The following is a 20,259-nucleotide window of genomic DNA, read 5'->3' as shown; positions in this document are numbered from 1 at the left end:
GGAGGTAGGATACATGTAGGGAAAGAAGCGTTCATCTAAATAACCTCCACATAATCAATTCATGTGGAGGTTTGGTCAGTTTTCTGGGGAATTTGATCAATGCTGATGGTTTCCAGCTTTAATGGGTCACAACTTTTTCCTCTTTTAATTTATACAAAAGTTGACTTATGTGAGTGATCCTGAAATTGGATCCTACTAATTATTCTGCAACTTATGCTCTATAGAAAATAGAAGTAACTTTTTAATAAATGATGTCATAGAATGGTCAAGTCTGGGGTGCGTGGGTGGCTCAGTCAAGTGAGTGTCTGCTTTCAGCTCAGGTCATGATCTCAGGGTCCTGGGATTGAGCCCCATGTCACGCTCCCTGTGCAGTAGGGAGTCTGCTTCACCCTCCCTCCCTCTGCACCCCGCTTGTGCTCTCCTCCCTCCCTTTCTCTTTCTCTCTCAAATAATCTTTAAAAAAAAAGAAAGGCCAAGCCAAAAATACAATAATTTAATATTTTTGACTCAGTCAAACATAGCAAAGACTGAAAGTAATATTACTGAGATAACTTTTGAGAGAAAGTTATTATACAGAAAATGGGTAAATAGAATGAGTACAATAGCCAAAATGTGACATAAAGCAACCTCCTATACCATACCTGTTTGGAGAGCCAAGTATCTGATGTCATCTCGTATTTCTGAAAAGAAATAATGAACTCCATGAAGCTTCTGAACACTAAAATGAGTAGGCATCGATTTTTTTTTACATGTTTCCATTAGGCATTTTTTCCCCCTCTCTTCAACTGGTGAAATACCATGAGAGATCGTATTATCACTACTGTTTTCAACTGAATGGATAAGTACAGAATTGGGATTAAATTATAATTTAATTATAAATCCTTCCTTTGGTGAGCTCCTTTAGAATTCCCAGTAGTATGTCACCAGGGATAGAAGATCATTTTCCAGTGCTGTTTGATTACCTCATTCGAACTGTTTTGAACCACTAGGCACTGTTTTCACCTCTAGGCATCATTGGGAAACAAAATTATTAAGTCCTTCAAAAGAACTGGGCAAACATCCAAGAATAAAATGAAAAGGTAGATGTTCTTTCAACATTTAATCCACTCTCCATCATAGTCATTTTCTTTTCTTAAGGAAAAATAAACATTTGAAATGACAAAATTTTATGTACCATTAAGGTAATCTTGCAAATGATCAGAACCAAGATCATATTTCACAAAGCAAAATGAGATTAATTTAATCTTAAATATGTGTAGATACAGTAAGTTTTACTAGTAATGTTTACAAATAGGACTTTATGAAAGTCTAATATTCTAGAAAAAATGAATCTATAATAAAAATATTTAAAGAAAACTAAATCACAGTATATTACCAATCTTACATATATGCAGAGGTATAATTTAAAATAGTTATAAAAATTTATAGTTTTTTTTTTTACCACTATCCTCTTTCAAAGCTGTATTATTACATTATAATCAAACACTTTCTCTTTTCAGGGCCTGTTTTTGTTTTTTTCAATTTTTTTGACTAGATTTTCTACATACAGATATCAAGGAAACATCTAACTAAAATATTCCTTGATTTTCTATTTGCATCTCTGCAATAACCATCCTTGGTTATTGGTATCTATAAAACATAGACACACAAAAATATATCAATGGCACTTTTCATTAGTATTACTCTTTTGTTAGAATCCATTGAAGTCCAAAGTTTTCACATGCATTTATCTTACTATCTCAATATAGTAGACAGTAAAATAATTTTTAAGTTCATAATGGATTAGAAATATATTAGAAATACAATATGTTGGGATGCCTGGATAGCTCAGTGGTTGAGCATCTGCCTCCGGCTCAGGTCGTGATCCCAGAGTCCTTGGATCGAGTCCCACATCAGGCTCCTCACAGAGAGCCTGCTTCTCCCTCTGCCTATGTCTCTGCCTCTCTCTCTCTTTATCTCTCATGAATAAATTTTTAAAAATTAAAGGAAAAGAAATATAACAATATCAATAAGGTACCAAATCCATAATATGATTGGGTTCCTATATCTATTTTCTTCTGAAGCATTTTGATACATTCTTGCCAATACATATACAGATTATGATCATATAGAAAAGATGACAGGTTTTCTCTGACTAGAATATACACATGCCAATTTCTAAATGATGTAGTACTCAGCCGAATAAAAAATGGTGCAGAATACTTTCACAAATAAATGGTGAGATCCTATCAGCCTATCAGATGATGGTTGAAATAAGTTTCTTATTAATACAAGCTAAATGTAAAGAGCATTAGTCAAATCCAGTAAGTAAATGACTAACTCATCAACTTTATCTCCCTATCTATGCTTATCACTCCAATCAAAACAAATTTCTTCCCCCTTACAAATTATGCTTTAATATTGGAGAATAACTTGTATATAGTGTGATATGGATAGCTCTAAAGTGTTTGTGATGAATTTTAACAGATATATTCACAGGCCATCAAGATATAAGATCTTCACACTTTCACACCTTCTCTCATGCCCCTTCCCAGAGGTTCCAAAAAGACAGTCACTCTTCTGAACTCTTTCCCCATAGATTAGTCTTGCCTATCTTAGAAGTTCAGATAATTGAAATTATGTATTATGCACTTTTTTGAGTTTTTGAGATGCACTTATATTGCTGGGCATTTATCAGTATTATGTTTCTTTTTCAATTGCTGAGCAGAATTCTGTTATATAGATATGGCTCATTCTGTTTATTAATTCCTTGTTAATAGATAATTAGTTTCCAATTTTTAGCTACTGTAAATAAAGCTTCTCTAATTTTTTTTTTAACAAAGCCTCGTTGGACAGTTTTTTTTTTCTCTTGTTTAAATATCTAGGAATGGAGTTACTGAAGTACGGACTATATATATATCTATATTGATACCTCTATCTATATATCTACATACATATATAATGCATATTATTATATATACATATATAAGCTATAATGTTTTTATGTGTATGTTTAACTTTACTGCAAAATCATTTTTAAAGTAGCTGTATCATTTTACACTTCTACTCATGAAGAGTAAGAACAATTTTCTACATCCTCATCAATAATTAATGTTGTCACCTTTTTGTTTTAATTTTAGTCATTGTAATGGTATGTAGTATTATCTAATCATGAGTTAATCTATATTTTCCTAATCTCTAATAATGCTGAATACTTTTTCATGAATTTATTACTTCCTTATGCATTTCTGTTTACAGTTTTTGATCTTTTTATTGGTTTGTCTTTTCATTATTGAGATGTATACATTTCTTTGTCAGATACACATTTTACAAAATATTTCCCCCTACTCTGCAGTTAGCTACTTCTTAATGGTGTGCTTTTGATGAGAAGTTTCTAATTTTGATGATGTCTAATGTATTATTTTTTCTTTTATGATTAATGACCTTTTGCCTATTCAGTATAACAAAGTTAATCCCATATTTTTGTCTAGAAGATTGACAGTATCATCTCTTAGATTTAGGACTGCAATTTATCTCAAATTAATTTTAGAATATGGTATGTGATAGGTGCCAGATACCATTGTACTTTTCATTTGGTTCTTGATTGGTCCAGCATCATTTTCCCCCATTTGGATTGTCTTCGCACCTCTGTTAAAAATCACTTGATCATATAAGTATGGATCTATTTCTGGAAACTCTATTAGTTCGGTTGATCTATTTGTGTGTTCTTCTGTCTCCATTACAATCTTTCAGTTTCTGTTGCTTTCTAGTTATTCTTGAAATCCAGTAATGCAACTTCCAACATTTTTTGCTTTTCTACAAGATTGTATAGCTCATCAGATCTTTAGCATTTCCATATACATTTAGAACCAGCTTGTCTTTTCTACCGGATAAATCAATCGATCAATTGATTAATCTTCTAGGAATTTGTATTGTATTGAAACTACAGTTCACTTTGAGTAGAATGCCATCTGTAATATCCAGCTTTTCAATTCTAGCATATAGCTTCTATTTATTTAGAAGCTTTTCAAAATGTTGTAGTTTTCAATATGGGGATTTTGCACACTATTTGTTAAATTTATCCTTACATGTTTAATGTTTTAAAATTTTATTGGCATTTTTATTTTCCATTGTCATATTATGAATATATAGAAACACATTTTGTTGCTTCTCAACTCTTTATTTTGAAAAAAAGTTCGAACTTACAGAGAAGTTAAAGACTGATTCAAGAAACATCTGCATATCCTCTAGACATATTACTCATTTATTTATTATTGCTCCATTTGTTTATTATTATATCCCTCTACTGTTTCTAAACCATTTGAAAGGAAGGCAAAAGTATTTTTTTTTTCAAAATTAATTAGAAGTTAGAAATATACCTTATTTCTAAATAATCTGATAGAAATTTTTAGGTATTATATCCATTTACCTCAAAATAATTCAATAAGCATTTCTTAAGAAAATGACAGTATCCTGTGTACATGTTTTTTTTTACCATAAAATGATCAAAATCAGGAAATTAAACAATTTAAGTTGGTACACTGACTTGTGAATTGTGACCCACTCTAGGATTTGTGTTTTTTGTAGGTTTCCTACTTTTTATTTATGTAATAATGAAGAGAATTTTATTTATTCCTCACGAATCATTATGATATTTATTCTTTGCCAAGTTATTCTGGTTAGAGTCTCTAATAAAGTTTGCATAGCACAGTAAGAATGTATATCATTAGTTAACATCCACTATCCCAAATAACTACATTTTTTTCCTTATGATGAGAACTTTTAAGGTTTATTCTCTTAGCAACTTTCAAACATAAATGAAGTATTGTTAACCATAGTCCTCATGTGTATATTACTTTCCCAGAACTTACTTATCTTACAACTAGAACTTTGTACCTTTTAATCACTTTCACACAGTTTCCTTACCTTTACCATCATGTCACCTCTGGCAAACAAAGTCTAATCTCTCTTTTTCTAATTCCACATATAAGTGAGATCATACGGTATTTGCTCTCTAACCTAGTTCACTCAGAATAAATGCCCTCAAGGTCCCTCCTCTGTTGTTACAAATAGCAGGATTTCTTTCTTTTTTATGGCTGAATAGTATTTGTGTGTGTACCTCCGTGTGTGCATATATTTATGACATTTTCTCCATCCACCTGTGGATGGACACTTGCTTTCTACCCCCATCTTGGCTACTGTAAGTAATGCTGCAATGAACATGGGCTTGCAGATATATCATGGGATAGTGATTTCACTTCCTTTAGATACATATCCAGAATCTGAATTGCTGTATTATATTTTATTTTCAATTTCCTGAGGATCTGTCCTACTTTTTTCTACAGTGACTATACTGACATAACATTCTTAACACAGTGCACAGGGTTTCCTTTGCTCTAGTTCCTCACCAGCATTTATCTCTGGTCTTTTTGAGACTAGTCATGCTAACAGGCATGAGGCAATAAATGACTGCAGTTTTGATTTGCATTTCCCTAATGATTAGTGATGCTGAGCACCTTTTCATATACCTGTTGGCTATTTTAATATCTTCTATGGAAAAATGTCTATTCAGATCCTTTGCCCATATTTAAATTAGATCATTGGGGTTTTTGTTTGTTTTTGTTTTATTTTGCTACTGAGTTGTATGAGTTATTTATATATTTTAGATATGAACCCCTTATCAGATGCATGATTTGCAAAATGTTCTTCCATTCCACAGGGTAGCTTTTCAATTCATTGACTGTTTCTTTCTTTCTTTCTTTCTTTCTTTCTTTCTTTCTTTCTTTCTTTCTTCCTTTCTTTCTTTTTTTTATTGTTGACTGTTTCTTTTACTGTGCATGGTTGACTTTTAACTTACTTAGATTATCCATTACCTCTAGAAAAAAACAAAAACTAAAAGATATTTTTATTTTATTTTGCTCACATATTTACCATTTTGGTTACCTTTCTTTTCTTTATTTAGATTTGAGTCTTCATCTGATGCTGTTTCTTTCAGACTGAATAACTTCTTTTCATGGTATTTATGCAGATATACTTGTGCTGAATTAGCTCTTATTTATCTGAAAATGTCAGTCTTCATTTTTGAAAGATACTTTCATAGGATATAGACTTCTGGTTTACATTGTTTTTCTTTGAGTCTTTAAAAAACGTATCCTATTGCACCCTGGCTTGTATCATTTCCAATAAGATAGAGGCAATTATTTTCATCATTCTATTCCCCCATATGTAACATGTTTCCTCTCAGGCTGTTTTAAAATTTTTCTCTTAGTCTTTGGTTTTCAATACTTTGAATATTATGTGTCTACTTATTTTCATTGTTTTTATCCTGTTTGGAATTTGCTAACTTCTTAGATATATAGGTTAATGGCTTTTCTTCAAATTTGGGAAATATTAAGTCATTGTTTCTTAATTTTTCTTTCCTGCTCCAATATTTCAAACCTTGCCTTCTGTGTGTATTATATCCTACATATATATCAGCTCAAATTATTCCATATATAACTGAGGCTTTGTTCCTTTTTTTTTTTTTTCCAGGTTTTTCCTCCCCCTCAGGACTTCAGTTTGATTTTTTTTTTTTTATTTCCCTGCCTACAACAATGTCCAATTTGTGTTTGGACATTATTGTCTGGACATTATCCAGACATTTTCATATCAGATACTGTTCATTTTAGTTCCTGAAATTCCATTGTTCTGTATTTTAAAGTTTATTTCTCTACTCAAATCTCTCATCTATTTATTAATTAGGGCCACCCTTAATTTGCCAAATATCTTTCAGTCACCTTTAGAAAATTCTATATTGGTTATTTCTAATATCTCTATTCTGTGTAAGTCTGCTTTTATAACCATTGGGGGGGGCAGGTTATATTTTCTGTTTTTCTACATATAGTAGACATCCCCGAGGCTGGACACCTTTTCCAGATGGCCTGTTTGGCGGAGCTTGCCCTACAGAGGGCAGGAGTCCTGGGTGGTGGTGGGATGGCTGCCCCTGTGTCCCCGGGATGGGACAGGGGGAGGAGGCCTGATGAGGGAGGGGCAGTGAGTGGTGGTGGTGGAAATTGGTAGAGCAGCCCCAGGCTGGGGTGAGGGCCAGGGCTGGGGGAGGGAGGTGGGAGCAGAGCATCAGAGCTTTCTTTTTCTTAAGTGCAATAAATCTATCAGGGAGCTGGGGCGGGGAGCAGCCAGGGTTCTAGAGACCCGGCTGCCCTGGCCCCTTGAGGCTGCGCCCTGAGAGGCACTACAACCCGGGGGGGGCGGCGTGGGTGTGGGGTACGGGGGAGGGGCTACTCCTGTCGGTGCAACTCTGTTCACACCTTTTCTAATAAACCAGAGCTGGGCTCAAAAAAAAAAAAAAGTTAGTATGTAATAGTATGTTTTGATTGTGTAATTGATATTTTAAATTTTAATTCTCCATTTAAAAGAGTAAACTTTGTTCTAGGAAGACAGCTAATTTATAGGCATGTACTTGATCCTTTTGAAATTTAATATAAAAGTTTATTGTAAAGAGTATACAACAGGCTTATTTCTAATGCATTTTTCTTTCTGGGCTGTGAGTTGAAAAATGCAAAGGGTTTTTCAGTGAGAGCTCTCTATTTTTGTTGTTTGGTACTCCAAAGTCTCTAAGCATTGTGCAACCTGCAGGTTCTATATTTGCTTCTCTCCCTGTGAAGCATATCCTGTACTTGCACGCTTACTCACTGAGCTAAAGCCTTAAGAGGTCCTTTACATAGATTGCCAGAGCTCTTCTCTCTATAGCTCCAGATCTTGTGGTACTTGTCCTACAAATTTCACGCATCACAATAGCCTCAAACTGATTCCCTCTGCCTCCTTGGATCAGTGATACCACTGTGCTTTTCTAGGACTCCATTAGCTTGCACTCTACATATCAGCATGTTCCCTACAGGAAGTTAGGCTTATCTTACATATTTACATTATTTTACTATTTATGCCCTGATCCTGCTATTGTCCAATATCTGAGAGTACTTTTTTAATACATTTTGTATAGTTTTATAGTTGACTACAGCGGTGATGCTAGGCTGGCAACATTTACTCTATCCTGTCCAGAAACAGAAGTTTGAAAATTCTGTTGCTAAATAATTGAGAATAGTTTACTAAGTACCAATACAGGCATACAGTGCAACAATTTAAACTGATTACAGTATACCTTCTGTTAAGAACTTTAAACATTACACATATAGTATTTATTGCAGAGTTTATAAAAACTGATTGTAGAAATAGAAATACAACCTACTTTCAAAACACAGTGGTTCAGGGACCAGTTTTTCTTTTTTACTCTTCTTATTTAAGTTAAAAAGGGAGACACTGTCCATTATTTTAGAAGACTAATCTGAACTACCAAAAAAATAGAATTTTTGGAATATGTTTGAAAAAGATAGGAAAAACATTCCACATTCACAAGTGAACCAAGGTCAAAGACATATTTCAGGATTAAAGTAATGGGGCTTAGACTCTCTTTTATACTATACAAGAATTCATTTTTTATAGTTCTCTTTTGCTTATCATCCATATTTCTCACTTCAAAGTTTGGATAATTTATGGATTAAAGTATATTCTTCTAATAGAATGACTCTTTCCCAACTACCTCTGGAAATTAAATATTGGTCTTTGTACAATGGATTGCCTGATATCCCTCAGAGAATAGGATAAACTACTTCATTTTAAGCATAAAAGAAAAGTAAACTATACTTACTCTACTGCAAGCACCAGTGGTAGTCTCACAGACAGTGAGGATGGAGATGTTCTGAGGCCGGTTTAACCATCTGACCACTGTCTTGGTATTGCTTACCCATTTAACCATAGTGATATAATATTCTCTAGTTTGGAAACAAAAAAATATTTACATTTACAGCAGAGAACCTATACAGTACCAATAATATACAATTGCTATTTTATATACAAGGATAAATGAAACACTTTGAGGATGCAAAATCATATTAATTTCTATTTATCTATAAATACATATCTGCAATTTCAAATACATATATAAATACAAATATGTGTGTATGTAAACACGTGTATATATACATACACATACAAATGTACAGAAAATTTGAGAATAAATATGAAAATGAATGATATCCTAGAAAGGAGATCTTTAGAAAAATAAAAATAATCAAGATGATAGACATTTATGAATTTTTTTTAAACTTTCTATTGATTAGCACTAATATGTACAATAAGCATAAATTTTTAAACTACATTCTATTTTCATAAAAAATAAAATCACTAATCAATTAAAAGGCAAAAATTCTTTAATATTTCTTATGCATGATTTTCACGTTATTTCACTTTACTGATGGGGACTTGCGTGACAGTCATTAGTTTTCATTTTTTATTTTGTGTGTGTGGTCTTTCTCAGGTGTGAGCCAAGGGCCAGTCCCAATCCTATTCATTATACATATATATACACACACACAGACACACACATATATAACACATATATACACATATATTAATTTTTAAAATCTTTATTTGAAATAGTTTAAAACAAATGAGGTATTAAAATGAGATGAGAGACTATAGAATTTTCAATATAGTGAGGATATTAATTAGTGGAGCCTATGATTTTAGGCTATTTGTAGATTGGGAAAGCTCGTATTTTTTCCTATAGTTAGTTTATATTTCTTTCATTATAGATTCTGTGATTGGAAATTTACATACTATGTCAAAAACCCTCAACCCACACAGACAAAACGCAATGGTCAACATTGATTCAATTTATGATAAAAAGAAAAAAAAAACCTTCCAACAAATTTGCCCAGTTTCAGAGTAGATGAGATGATTTAAAGTGCCATCTGTGAGCACTGTCTTAAAATTAATCCACCCGAGGGCACCTGGGTGGCTCAGTCAGTTAAGCATCTGACTATTGGTTTCCACTCAGGTCATGATCTCTTGAGATGGGAGATTCAGCCCTCTACCAGGCTCTATGCTCAGTGGGGAGTCTGCTTAGATTCTCTTCCTCTGCCTCTCCCCACTCCAAATAAATAAATAAATAAATAAATAAATAAATAAATAAATAATCTTTTAAAAAATTCACCCAGTTTTTGTGGGCCTTAGAAAAAATCATGTATGGGAGAAAAGCTTTGTGATACAAATCACCTCTCCTTAGACACATGTGGGTTAGACATTTAGCTACATGAATCTTACACTTCTAACATTTCTGAATAGCTACTGCTTCCTCCAGAAAACCGGTTAACCCATCAAAGCAAAGATGTCAGTAGAAGGCAAGCAAAACTTAGCATACAGTGAAGCCTGCCTAATTTCGTCAACAATCTCTTCAAGACATCTGGCAGCTTTCAAAACCAGCTAAGTCTCACTTGAAAATGCCAAGAATTTCAGTGAAATCATAACATGAAGTTCCCTAAATAGTTAACAAAGGCAACTTTGAAACAAATATGCAACTGGTTTAGGATTAATTTGGTCAAATGCATGGTCTTTGTGATTCTTCAAAGAATGATATCCTGTTCATTTTTACTGTTTTGGTTTAAAGTGATTTATTTTGCATGCATTATGATGTTCAGCAATGTGACTATTAAAAAGGGAAAGATAGGTGTTAATCTTTAATGGATTTATCTGGAGAATTTAGCATGGAAGAAAATATTAATGGATACTATAATCAGGAAAGGAAATGCTAAACTCTGACAATATATATTTCTGATTAACTAGTGTAAATGTTGTTTAGAATTGAAGTAAAAAATAATTTGGTTATTGTAAACAACTGACCAAAGACTGCAAGATCAAGGAGGTTATATTCACAGAAAAATCTAGGTAGAACTGGTATACAGAAATTTTCTTTTCTTTTTTTTTAATTTTTATTTATGATAGTCACAGAGAGAGAGGCAGAGACGCAGGCAGAGGGAGAAGCAGGCTCATGCACCGGGAGCCCGACATGGGATTCGATCCCGGGTCTCCAGGATCGCACCCTGGGCCAAAGGCAGGCGTTAAACCGCTGCACCACCCAGGGATCCCGGTATACAGAAATTTTCAAACCCAATTAGGAATTTATCTTAATTAGTTAAAGCGAGTAATGTTCCATATCGTGTCAAATGAGATGACAACCAACCTGAATAATTTTTAAAACAAGTGCAACCATAAAACATAATTTAAATATTCATCTTGAGTATTCTCCCTTTCAAAGTAGTCCTCAAATATAATGTTGCAAGAGCATCCTCCTTATAATGTCTTTATAGACATTGACACATATTTATTATCCATGATGAAAAATCTTAACTTTTAAAAAAGGATTTCATATTAGAAAAACAAAATTCAACCAGTGTAAATCTGGTGATTAAGTGATTTTTTTAAAGGGAATGCTAATTTAGGGGTAAAATTAAGTTAAACAATAAATTCATAGTTATACCACTTATCTTTCTCTTTGATTAAATACTGTGGTTATATATTACATTATTATATAACATATCTAATGCTTATAATCAGAATTTAGTGTGATGTGAACTTAGTATATACCTTATTTATAATCTGAAAGATGGGAGTTCTCTCCAAAATTGAATTTATAAGATTGTTCAGGGGTAATTTCAAGCCACTAAAATTTCCATGATAAAGTATTGGGATTATCTAAAATGAAAGTTAAAATAGAGCCTGGCACTTAAGAAGTAAGATACAGTCAGTATTCTTTCTTTCCTCATCCCAGGATCCTAGGTATACCTCTACTTCGTTTGCTCATAAGTAAGCAGCTTCCTCCGAATGAGGGAGTAGGTAAGGGCCCTTACCTGGAAATCACACTCCTTGGCCTGTCTTTTGCTGATGTGGCTGTCCTCCTGGAACTCCATTTCATGAACACATTAGATCTGGTATACCATGACCAGTGACTAGGAGAAGTGCCCCCTCCTTATATTATAACTGGCTTTACTGCTTGTTCCTAGTCTCCATGGCTCTGGATTACCCAGAAAATCTTTAAGGAACTCATCCTCTTAAGTCACAGAGACAGACAAGCAGGTTAGACGTATTAAACTCAAGTCAAGAAAGACTTTCTATCAGCTAGGTGGTCTGGCACAGAAGATCTAATTATTCACAAGGGTATGTGGAATGGAGGCCCCAGCATCATCAGCAGACAGGTACTATATTAGAAGTCACACCTGTATTTTCACTGGCTTTCTGTCCACTACTCTTTGTATACATATAGTTGCACCAAGCTCACTCTCTTCCAGATAATCCAGGATATCAACTGATAACTATCTTGTAATGGCATGAATGACCAACTCATAGCTGGTTCAAAGACCTCTGTTCTTAACAATGAATTACTTGTAAGAAGGGTCATTTAGGACATTTCCATGAACATAGAAATTTTTCTTAATTTGATTTTTTTGTAAGACAGAAATATTCTTTGACAAAGAGGAAGATATAAACTAGGCATACTTCAGTGATAATACGGTGCTATCAAACCCAGGTGACAGGTAATATGACAATGTCACATCGGTGCTACATGCTAAGAATAATGAGTCACAAAGAGTGGACTACTAAAGAAAGATTTCAAGTAAATAAAATAATGTCAAAGGCACAGAGTAAGGAAAAGCCAAAGACAAAATACTACCTTTCCTCTTCAGTCTGGAGATATCTGAATATAAAGGATAATCACTTCCTCAGAACAATGTGACAACTGCCTAGCCTGTAGAAAAATCTACATTTCATTACTATAAAAAATCTTTCCACATAGGGGGCGCCTGGTGTCTCTGGGTGGAAAAAAAATCTTTCCACCAGAACTTAAATATATATTTTTAAAATCTTAATTATACGGTCCAATAATGATACAGAATGATTGCAATACCTTAAACACAAAGTGTAAAAATTTACAAAATGTTCCTTCCTCTTAAGATGAGATAGATGAATCATCTAACTCCCAAATGGGTCTAAAATGTTCACGAAAGCGCATTATCTAAGTTCCTATTGTGCTACATTCTGAAGAATCAACACAGACAATAAATAAAGAGTATAAGCTGAATCACTATTGAAGAAAAGTTGCATTCATGATCTGAATTTGCTTGATAAAGGATCTTCAGCTAAAGATGAATCACAAATATACTTTTTTAAAAAAATGGAGTATGGGAGAAGGAAAAAAGAAAAGAGCTTATACTTTTCTCCAAGTTACGATATTCTTCTAATTTCTTGTTAAACCAATATAAATGAATTGAAATTTATTTCACAATCTTTGACTAGAGTTTAAGTATCTGGTGTTAGGGAATGTCTACTGAATGCTGATTTTATTTTGCAGACATATTTCTCCAAGACATATAATAACTTACACACCTGAGTTGTTAAAATCAAATCAACCAAATAATCAGCAGACCAGATGACTTAACATTTTCAAATTCTAAAAAAATTCTTGATCTTTGGAGTGTGAGTCAAAGAACACAGTTTCTAATATACTTTAAGTCCCAAAAGACCATCTTTCTATGTATCTTCTAAATCTTCCTACCTACTTAGGTGTGCACATATACATTTAATAACAGTTATTGTCACAATGGTGCTTTTATGAGAAAAAAGAAGGCTTAGAGATGGTCACATATGAAGTTCAAGTTTAGTAGAAAAAAGGAAGGATCAAAAAGGAAAAAAAAAGATAGGTTATAACTGCAAAGAGTATTAGAATATGATTATTAATTGCCGTTATGTATATCTGAAGATAATATAAAATATGGTATATGCTTAAATAACATACAAAAGATGAGTAAAAGTAAATTATTCCAGAATGAATTACTCATTAGGTAGAATCTAATGGTATAAAATGGTATAAAATAGAATCTCAAATGTATGAATAGCTATGAACACAACACAAACTCCAAAAAAAGGAGAGGACATTTGTCTTAATAAGGCATGGGAAAATTATGTTACTAATAAGTAATTAATGCATGTTTATACTTATGCATTAAAAATAAAATATGGTTTCTATTTCTTGGAATTTGTAGGAGTATTGTCACTAATAAATAGGAGGATACTGCTACTGATACTGGTATCAAAAATTTAACTTACGTATTTAATACATTTATTTTTTTAAATAAAAAAATAATTTGAGTTAGTTTAGAAAGATTTAAGAATAACATGGTAAAGTAACTTAGGAGAAGAAAAAAGAAAATAAGTTAGAAAGGGAAATGGGTGTTAGTCACCATGGGTAAACTCCAGGTCTACCATATACTAATGCAACTAGTTAAAACACCATTATTTAAATGACTCGCAGTGCACATGAGAAAATGAGGCAGGTTTGCAGGAGAAGCACATGCACTAGTTGATGAATCATAGATGTGTGTATGTGTTTGTGTATGAGTGTGTTTGTGTGTGTGTGTCTGTATAGAAACAGAAAGACACTACACACAGGAAAAGACGGACTGTCAGGGAGAGAAAACACTTCTCACATGTCTTCAGAAAAATCACTGTGTGCTGGTGTGGATATCTCCAACACTTGCATAAAGTATGATATACTTCTGCCAATATTATTATTAAATTATTTGTATGGAATATTCTCCATTTGCCAGGTCCATTCTCCAACTCTCTCCTTGTAGTTTCCAGAGGCTGGCCGCCACCGTGAGGCTGCTTTGCCAGTAGAATGCTTCTGTTGGAACTCCAAGTTTAAGAGGAGAGAGAGTTTGGGGTATTAATTCCCAGGACTCACTTCCTAACAAGGAATGACTTGTTCGGCAATGACTGAATTGCTCAATCTGTGGACAGGTCCTCCTGGTCCATCCTGTTCTTCAGGTACAGGCCTCTTCAGGATTCATAATTGAGCCTGCACCTCATTCCTTCAGTCCTGAGGACAGTGATAGCTTTCCCCTACTGTAGACTCAAAGTTGCTTCCCCATCCTCTGTGAGTTTCCTTCATTCTACTCACATTTTTGTTAATAGCCCCTTAATTAACTGCATTTCATTTACCCTTCTTGAGTGTATAATCTTTTTAATTTTTAAGCTCTTAAGATCTCTAACTAGGAGGGCACGATAGTTTTCTAGTTAATTTCTATATGACTAAAGCATTAAGTATAAAATATTAGAGATGTTAATCCTAAAACAAAATCAAGGAAAAAATAAAAAGTTGGGTTTCCATCTTATTTGCAGCTAGATGAATGAAACTCTCTTTGATTCACATCATGGATGTATCTATTTTATTCATGTTTGCATGTTTCTGAGCTCATCCAAGTAATATTTATGTACAGAGTGACTAAATGCAGATGATCTAAAATTCATTTCTTATCCCTCTGTGACTTGGACTGAAACTTTCTACCAGAAACAAATGAGTAAGGAATGATTTCTATATAACTGAACCAAGGGAATATTTAAAAATATCAGTTTTGAAGTAAACTTTGATCTTGAGTTTTTCAATAAAAAATCATACATTTTGGTACATTTCATATGCTACAGATGGTACTTACATAAGACCCTGAGGCAGAAAAAGCAAAGTTGTTTGGTGCATTGTATATATAAGGTATTATGTGACTCTACCCAAATTGTAGAACAAGTTCATCACTAAACCAACATACTTGAATTACATTTAAGAGATTTTTCTCTACAAGATTCTTCCTCATTCTTAGTGGGATCTTGTATATTATTCTGTATACTCGGTTTATATTTAAAGAGATATGATACCTTTTTGCCATGGATGACTAACTTTATGATACTGTACTTCAAATAATACAGATATATACTTAACTTATAACCCAATAAATGACAACCGATTCTGTCTTTAAGAATTTTTGTGTTTGGTGACATTACTATATCTATGCGGTAAACCCACTACAACCTCTTGGGTTATAAAATCAAGGTCCAGAATCACTACTCTTTCTTACACAGAAAGCTGGCTGTAGTAAAGTTGACTTCCATTTCAAATATTTCAAAAGACTGATGAAAATAAAAAAGTATTACTTTAAGGTGAGATTACTCAGATCCAGAGAGAGGTAGAGTGACTTGTCCAAGCTCATGTCATGAAGTGGTGGAAGAAATGTGACTCAAACACTCCAGTTTGAGCATTAAATAAATCAGAGAAAAAGATAAGAGCTAAGATGAGACCACATAAAATACTAATGGCTTCCATAATTGCTTCATTTGTGATGAATACTTTCATGTTTGGTAAACAAAGTTCAGTAGAGTTCCTATATGATTTAGTTAACTCTACTGCATTCTAAATATCAATTCCAAAGGCCCTGTAAGGATTTCTATCATGATCTGCATGAAATGCTCTATAACTTGAAACAGGCTTTACCGTATTTTCTACCTCTGTTACCAGCTAATTTTCTCTCTGGGCCTCATCTTTTCCATCAATAATTGGAACAGGTTGTATTAGGTATTTATGGGCACCCTTCCAGTGTAAGCAGTCCATATATTTTTAATAACTTTACAAGTAGGGAAAATTTCCACACACTGCAGGCAGCACTGTCTGTGAAAATCCCCAACTGTGATAGAATTTTCCCAAATATATTAATGGAACAACTTTCTAATGAAATTTATATTTGAATCAGTCCCCCAGCACTGATTGTTGCTGGCATCAAAACAAAGTTTGAGCTTAGCCCCATATCATTCAATAGCATGAAAGTGTTTTCCTAAATCAGCTACCTATTCCATCTCTAGGACCATTGTTAAATTTCAAAGGGTTGTACTATTTGAAAGACTACCCTTGAAGTCTAAGACCACTCTGAATTTCAAAATCCACATGATTATTAATTTTGTGTTATTGGAGATTTTACTAATATTAAAATTATGCTTCTTACAACATAGAATGTGTCTCTTTTCTCTCCATTCTAAGTTCTTAGATAAGAAAGCTTCTTATGTAGGATATTTTGAAACCATATCTCATTATATTTCCCTGCCTGGGGAAGAAAGCTAGGGAATCACTCCCAAGCTAGGGGGAAAATTTCTGCTAGAAATAATTATACAAATTCTAGCAAGATTGTACTCATTTAAAGAGGACCATTTTTAAAAAAATGGAGTAACTATTTTCAGGAAGAACATTCAATGGAAAATTATCCTTTGCCCCTATTTCCCTGTCACATCTCCTACAAAAAGTCTAATTCTCAATATTACTACATTTAGTCATTTTGTGGTGCTGCTAATCACCTTGAAACTTTAAATGCTCCCTGGGAACAACAAGAAACACAGAATGAGTTCATTCCTGCAATAATAGGGCAACCTCATATTTATTTTCAAGTGGATTTGTTGAGCTGATCACATCTCTCTAAATTGCAACAAAATGATAATTGAAGTAAAAATAACTATTTCCAAGTAAAAGTAAAATGGAAATTGCATACCTTGATTTAAAGCTGTCGGGAGGCATGAGTTCCAAAGTATGAGTTGGTCCATATAGGTTTACAACATATAATTTGATGGTTGGATTCATTTGACCTGCCTTTGAGAAAATGAAGGTTGTAATACAAATATATTGAGCATTAAAATATATTGAGGAAAAAAAGAAAATGTGGTGTGATTCCTTTACAATTTTGTGTTAGAACAGGGAAAAAGTTTAATTTCTCTGAAGTAGAAATGATTTTAGATTCAACAACCTGATTGCCTCCAATTGTTTCTGTAGATTGCTGTTTCTCAAGCATTTTAGTCAGACAATTAAAGGTGATGGAAAATCAAGATGAGTTTATTCATTAGGCAGTGCTACTATGTTCTTTCCCTAGAATGACACCAGGAGGGCTGGCTTTACAGAACAACTAGTAGAACAAGCTCCTACTTATATTATAGGATAAGAAATGCCATGAGAAAAAATCTTGACTAATTAAAAAAATAAGAAATATAAAAAAATAAGATTTGCCAATCTGGGTGGCACATGGTTAAAATTCCCCAATACCTAATCCATTCTATTGCACTAAGAATTCATAGGTTTACTATCTTTTTTCTTTTCTTTTTCTTTCTTTTCTTTCTCTTTCTCTCTCTTTTTTAGTTTTAGGGGTAGAATTTAGTAATTCATCAGTTGCATATAACACTTAGTGCTCATTACATCAAGTACCCTCCTGAATGCCCATCACCTAATTACCCAATACCCCCTTACCCACTTCCCCTCCAGCAACCTTCAGTTTGTTTTCTATAGTTAAAGAGTTTTATGGTTTGCCTCTCTCTCTGTTATTATCTTATTTTATTTTTCCTTCCCTTCTCCCTAGGTTTCCTTTTAAACTTTAGTGAATACTAGATGGGGTGTTATTTATTTTTTTTAATTTATTCATTTATTCATGATAGACATAGAGAGAAAGAGAGAGAGAGGCAGAGACACAGGCAGAGGGAGAAGCAGGCTCCATACAGGGAGCCCGACATGGGCCTCGATCCCGGGTCTCCAGGATCACACCCCAAGGCAGGCACTAAACCACTGAGCCACCCAGGGATTCCCTTAGATGGGGTGTTAAAGTGTACCTTGGGAAGTGGTGGACCACAGAGCAGTCTGCCCTCACTAAGTACATAGTTAGATGAGTAGAAGGATTGTGATAATAGGTAATAACTAGTCTAGAGCATTAGTATATTTCTGGCTCATAGTTTATAGTGGAGGCACTACATGAATTATCTTACTAAATATTCTTACTTCTGTTTAAAGATGAAATTATACCCATTTTCCAGATAACAATGGAGAAGCTAAGCAAACCATGGAAGATGGATATCTAATAACTGAGGAAGCCAATATTTAAACCCAGGATTCCCTTCCCTGCTGTGGTTTTCCTTCAGTTCATCCCCAGGAAAAGGCCCCCAAAGTTTTTCTATATATACTGTGAATTAGTAGGGGGCAAAAAAGGAATCTTTTCACAATATATCTCAAGCAGTTTGAATAAGTAAGAGAATGCTTACATCAATAAATGATTTATAGATTCAGTTGACTACTTGTGGTGCAGTGTGTTCCTAAACAAAGTACTGATGTGTCATTGGAGTGTGGCTGAGATTTCAGGAGAAGAGTATATGAGATGTACAAAGAAAGTCAAGGAAATTAAAAGTGGGTCAAAATAGAAGACTGACAAGAATCAAAGGAGAATTATAAAAGTGACTTAAAGATGAGAAAGAAAAATCCATGTTCAGATAATTGGCATTGACAAAATCCAAAGTTGAACAGGATCAGAAGCAACAAAATATATTCCATCAATAGTCCATTATAGTCCTCAAGTACTGTTAGCCTGTTAAATACAACTAGTATGGCAGGGAAGACAGAAGGATGAATAGGTGGAGCCCAGAGGATTTTTAGGGCAATGAAATATACCGTGTGATACGATAATGATGGATACATGTCATTATATATTTGTCCAAACCTACAGGATATACCACACCAGTAGTGAACTATAATGTAAACTGTGGACTTTGAGTGATTATGATGTGTCAGTGTAGCTTTATCAGCTGTAACAAATGTATTGCTGTAGTGAGTGGTACTGATATTGTGGGAGGCTCTCTAAATGTGTGAGTGCAGGGGGCATATGTACCTTTCTTTCAATTTTGTGGTGAAGCTTAAACCACCATAAAAAATAAAGTCTTAAACAAAAATGACAAGCACATCTGTGGTGGTACATCATACACAAGTCAGAAGTTTTGAGCCAAATAAAGGAGTTAGGAAAATCCTTTACTGTAAAAATGCAAAGCTATAAAGAGATATTATGGAAATAGTTCATACAGTGAAGGGGTTCTTGGAAGATAAACTATGATCCTGTCTCACAGAGAAGGCTCTGGTGTCAGATTTTATAAAGCTTTTCATTGTTCTAAAACCCTCAAATAACTGGGCACATTTGTCTTGGGCAATTTAGCATCCTACCATACACACTGAGTTCCCTTTCACATCACTCCCATTTCAATTGAACTGCCATGATCTTCCCTGAAAATATTGGCTTTATCCATATTTTTCAATCTAGCCATTTCTCTAGTTTGACCAGGTATATTAAAAATTAGAGCTGGGACATAATAATTAGTAGTGCCATTCAAAGTGTTGATCTTTGGCAGCACCCATCAGCATCCCCTGGAATCTTAGAAACACAAATCTGGGCCAAACACAGATTCAAAATCAGAATCTCTAGGTATATGGGCCTAAGATTTTGTATTTTAACAAGACTCTCAGATAACCATAATTGTGTGCAAATTTTATTTTTTTATCTTTTGTTTTTTTTGTGTGCAAGTTTTATAAGACACTGACACGTCTATTTTTCAGTAATATATTATTAGTAGTAATATATTACTAGTATATGTAATAATACACACACACACACACACACACACTAATATATATTACAGCTCAGTGGTTATCAAAGGTGTTAACCTGCATCAGAATTACCCAGAGAACTCCTGGGTGGTACAGTGGGTTAAGCGTCC

The 20,259-nt window shown here is 33.7% G+C and overlaps 1 protein-coding gene across 1 annotated transcript in view; it reads right to left on the bottom strand.

The window, feature by feature from the left end:
* DPP10 (dipeptidyl peptidase like 10) overlaps positions 1–20,259 on the bottom strand; it is a 599,711-nt gene that overhangs the window by 75,012 nt on the left and 504,440 nt on the right. Inside the window, exons 10-12 of the mRNA XM_055316192.1 lie at positions 17,235–17,332; positions 8,684–8,807; positions 642–680 (exon numbers count right to left, since the gene is read on the bottom strand). Of these exons, the coding sequence (XP_055172167.1) occupies positions 642–680; positions 8,684–8,807; positions 17,235–17,332 (261 nt within the window). The remainder of the gene's footprint in view (positions 1–641; positions 681–8,683; positions 8,808–17,234; positions 17,333–20,259) is intronic.

The sequence above is a fragment of the Nyctereutes procyonoides genome, unplaced genomic scaffold, assembly GCF_905146905.1.
Source record: "Nyctereutes procyonoides isolate TBG_1078 unplaced genomic scaffold, NYPRO_anot_genome, whole genome shotgun sequence".
NCBI classification, from domain to species: domain Eukaryota; kingdom Metazoa; phylum Chordata; class Mammalia; order Carnivora; family Canidae; genus Nyctereutes; species Nyctereutes procyonoides.
Note: the sequence above shows the minus strand (reverse complement) of the source record. Positions and strands in the feature narration are given on the sequence as shown.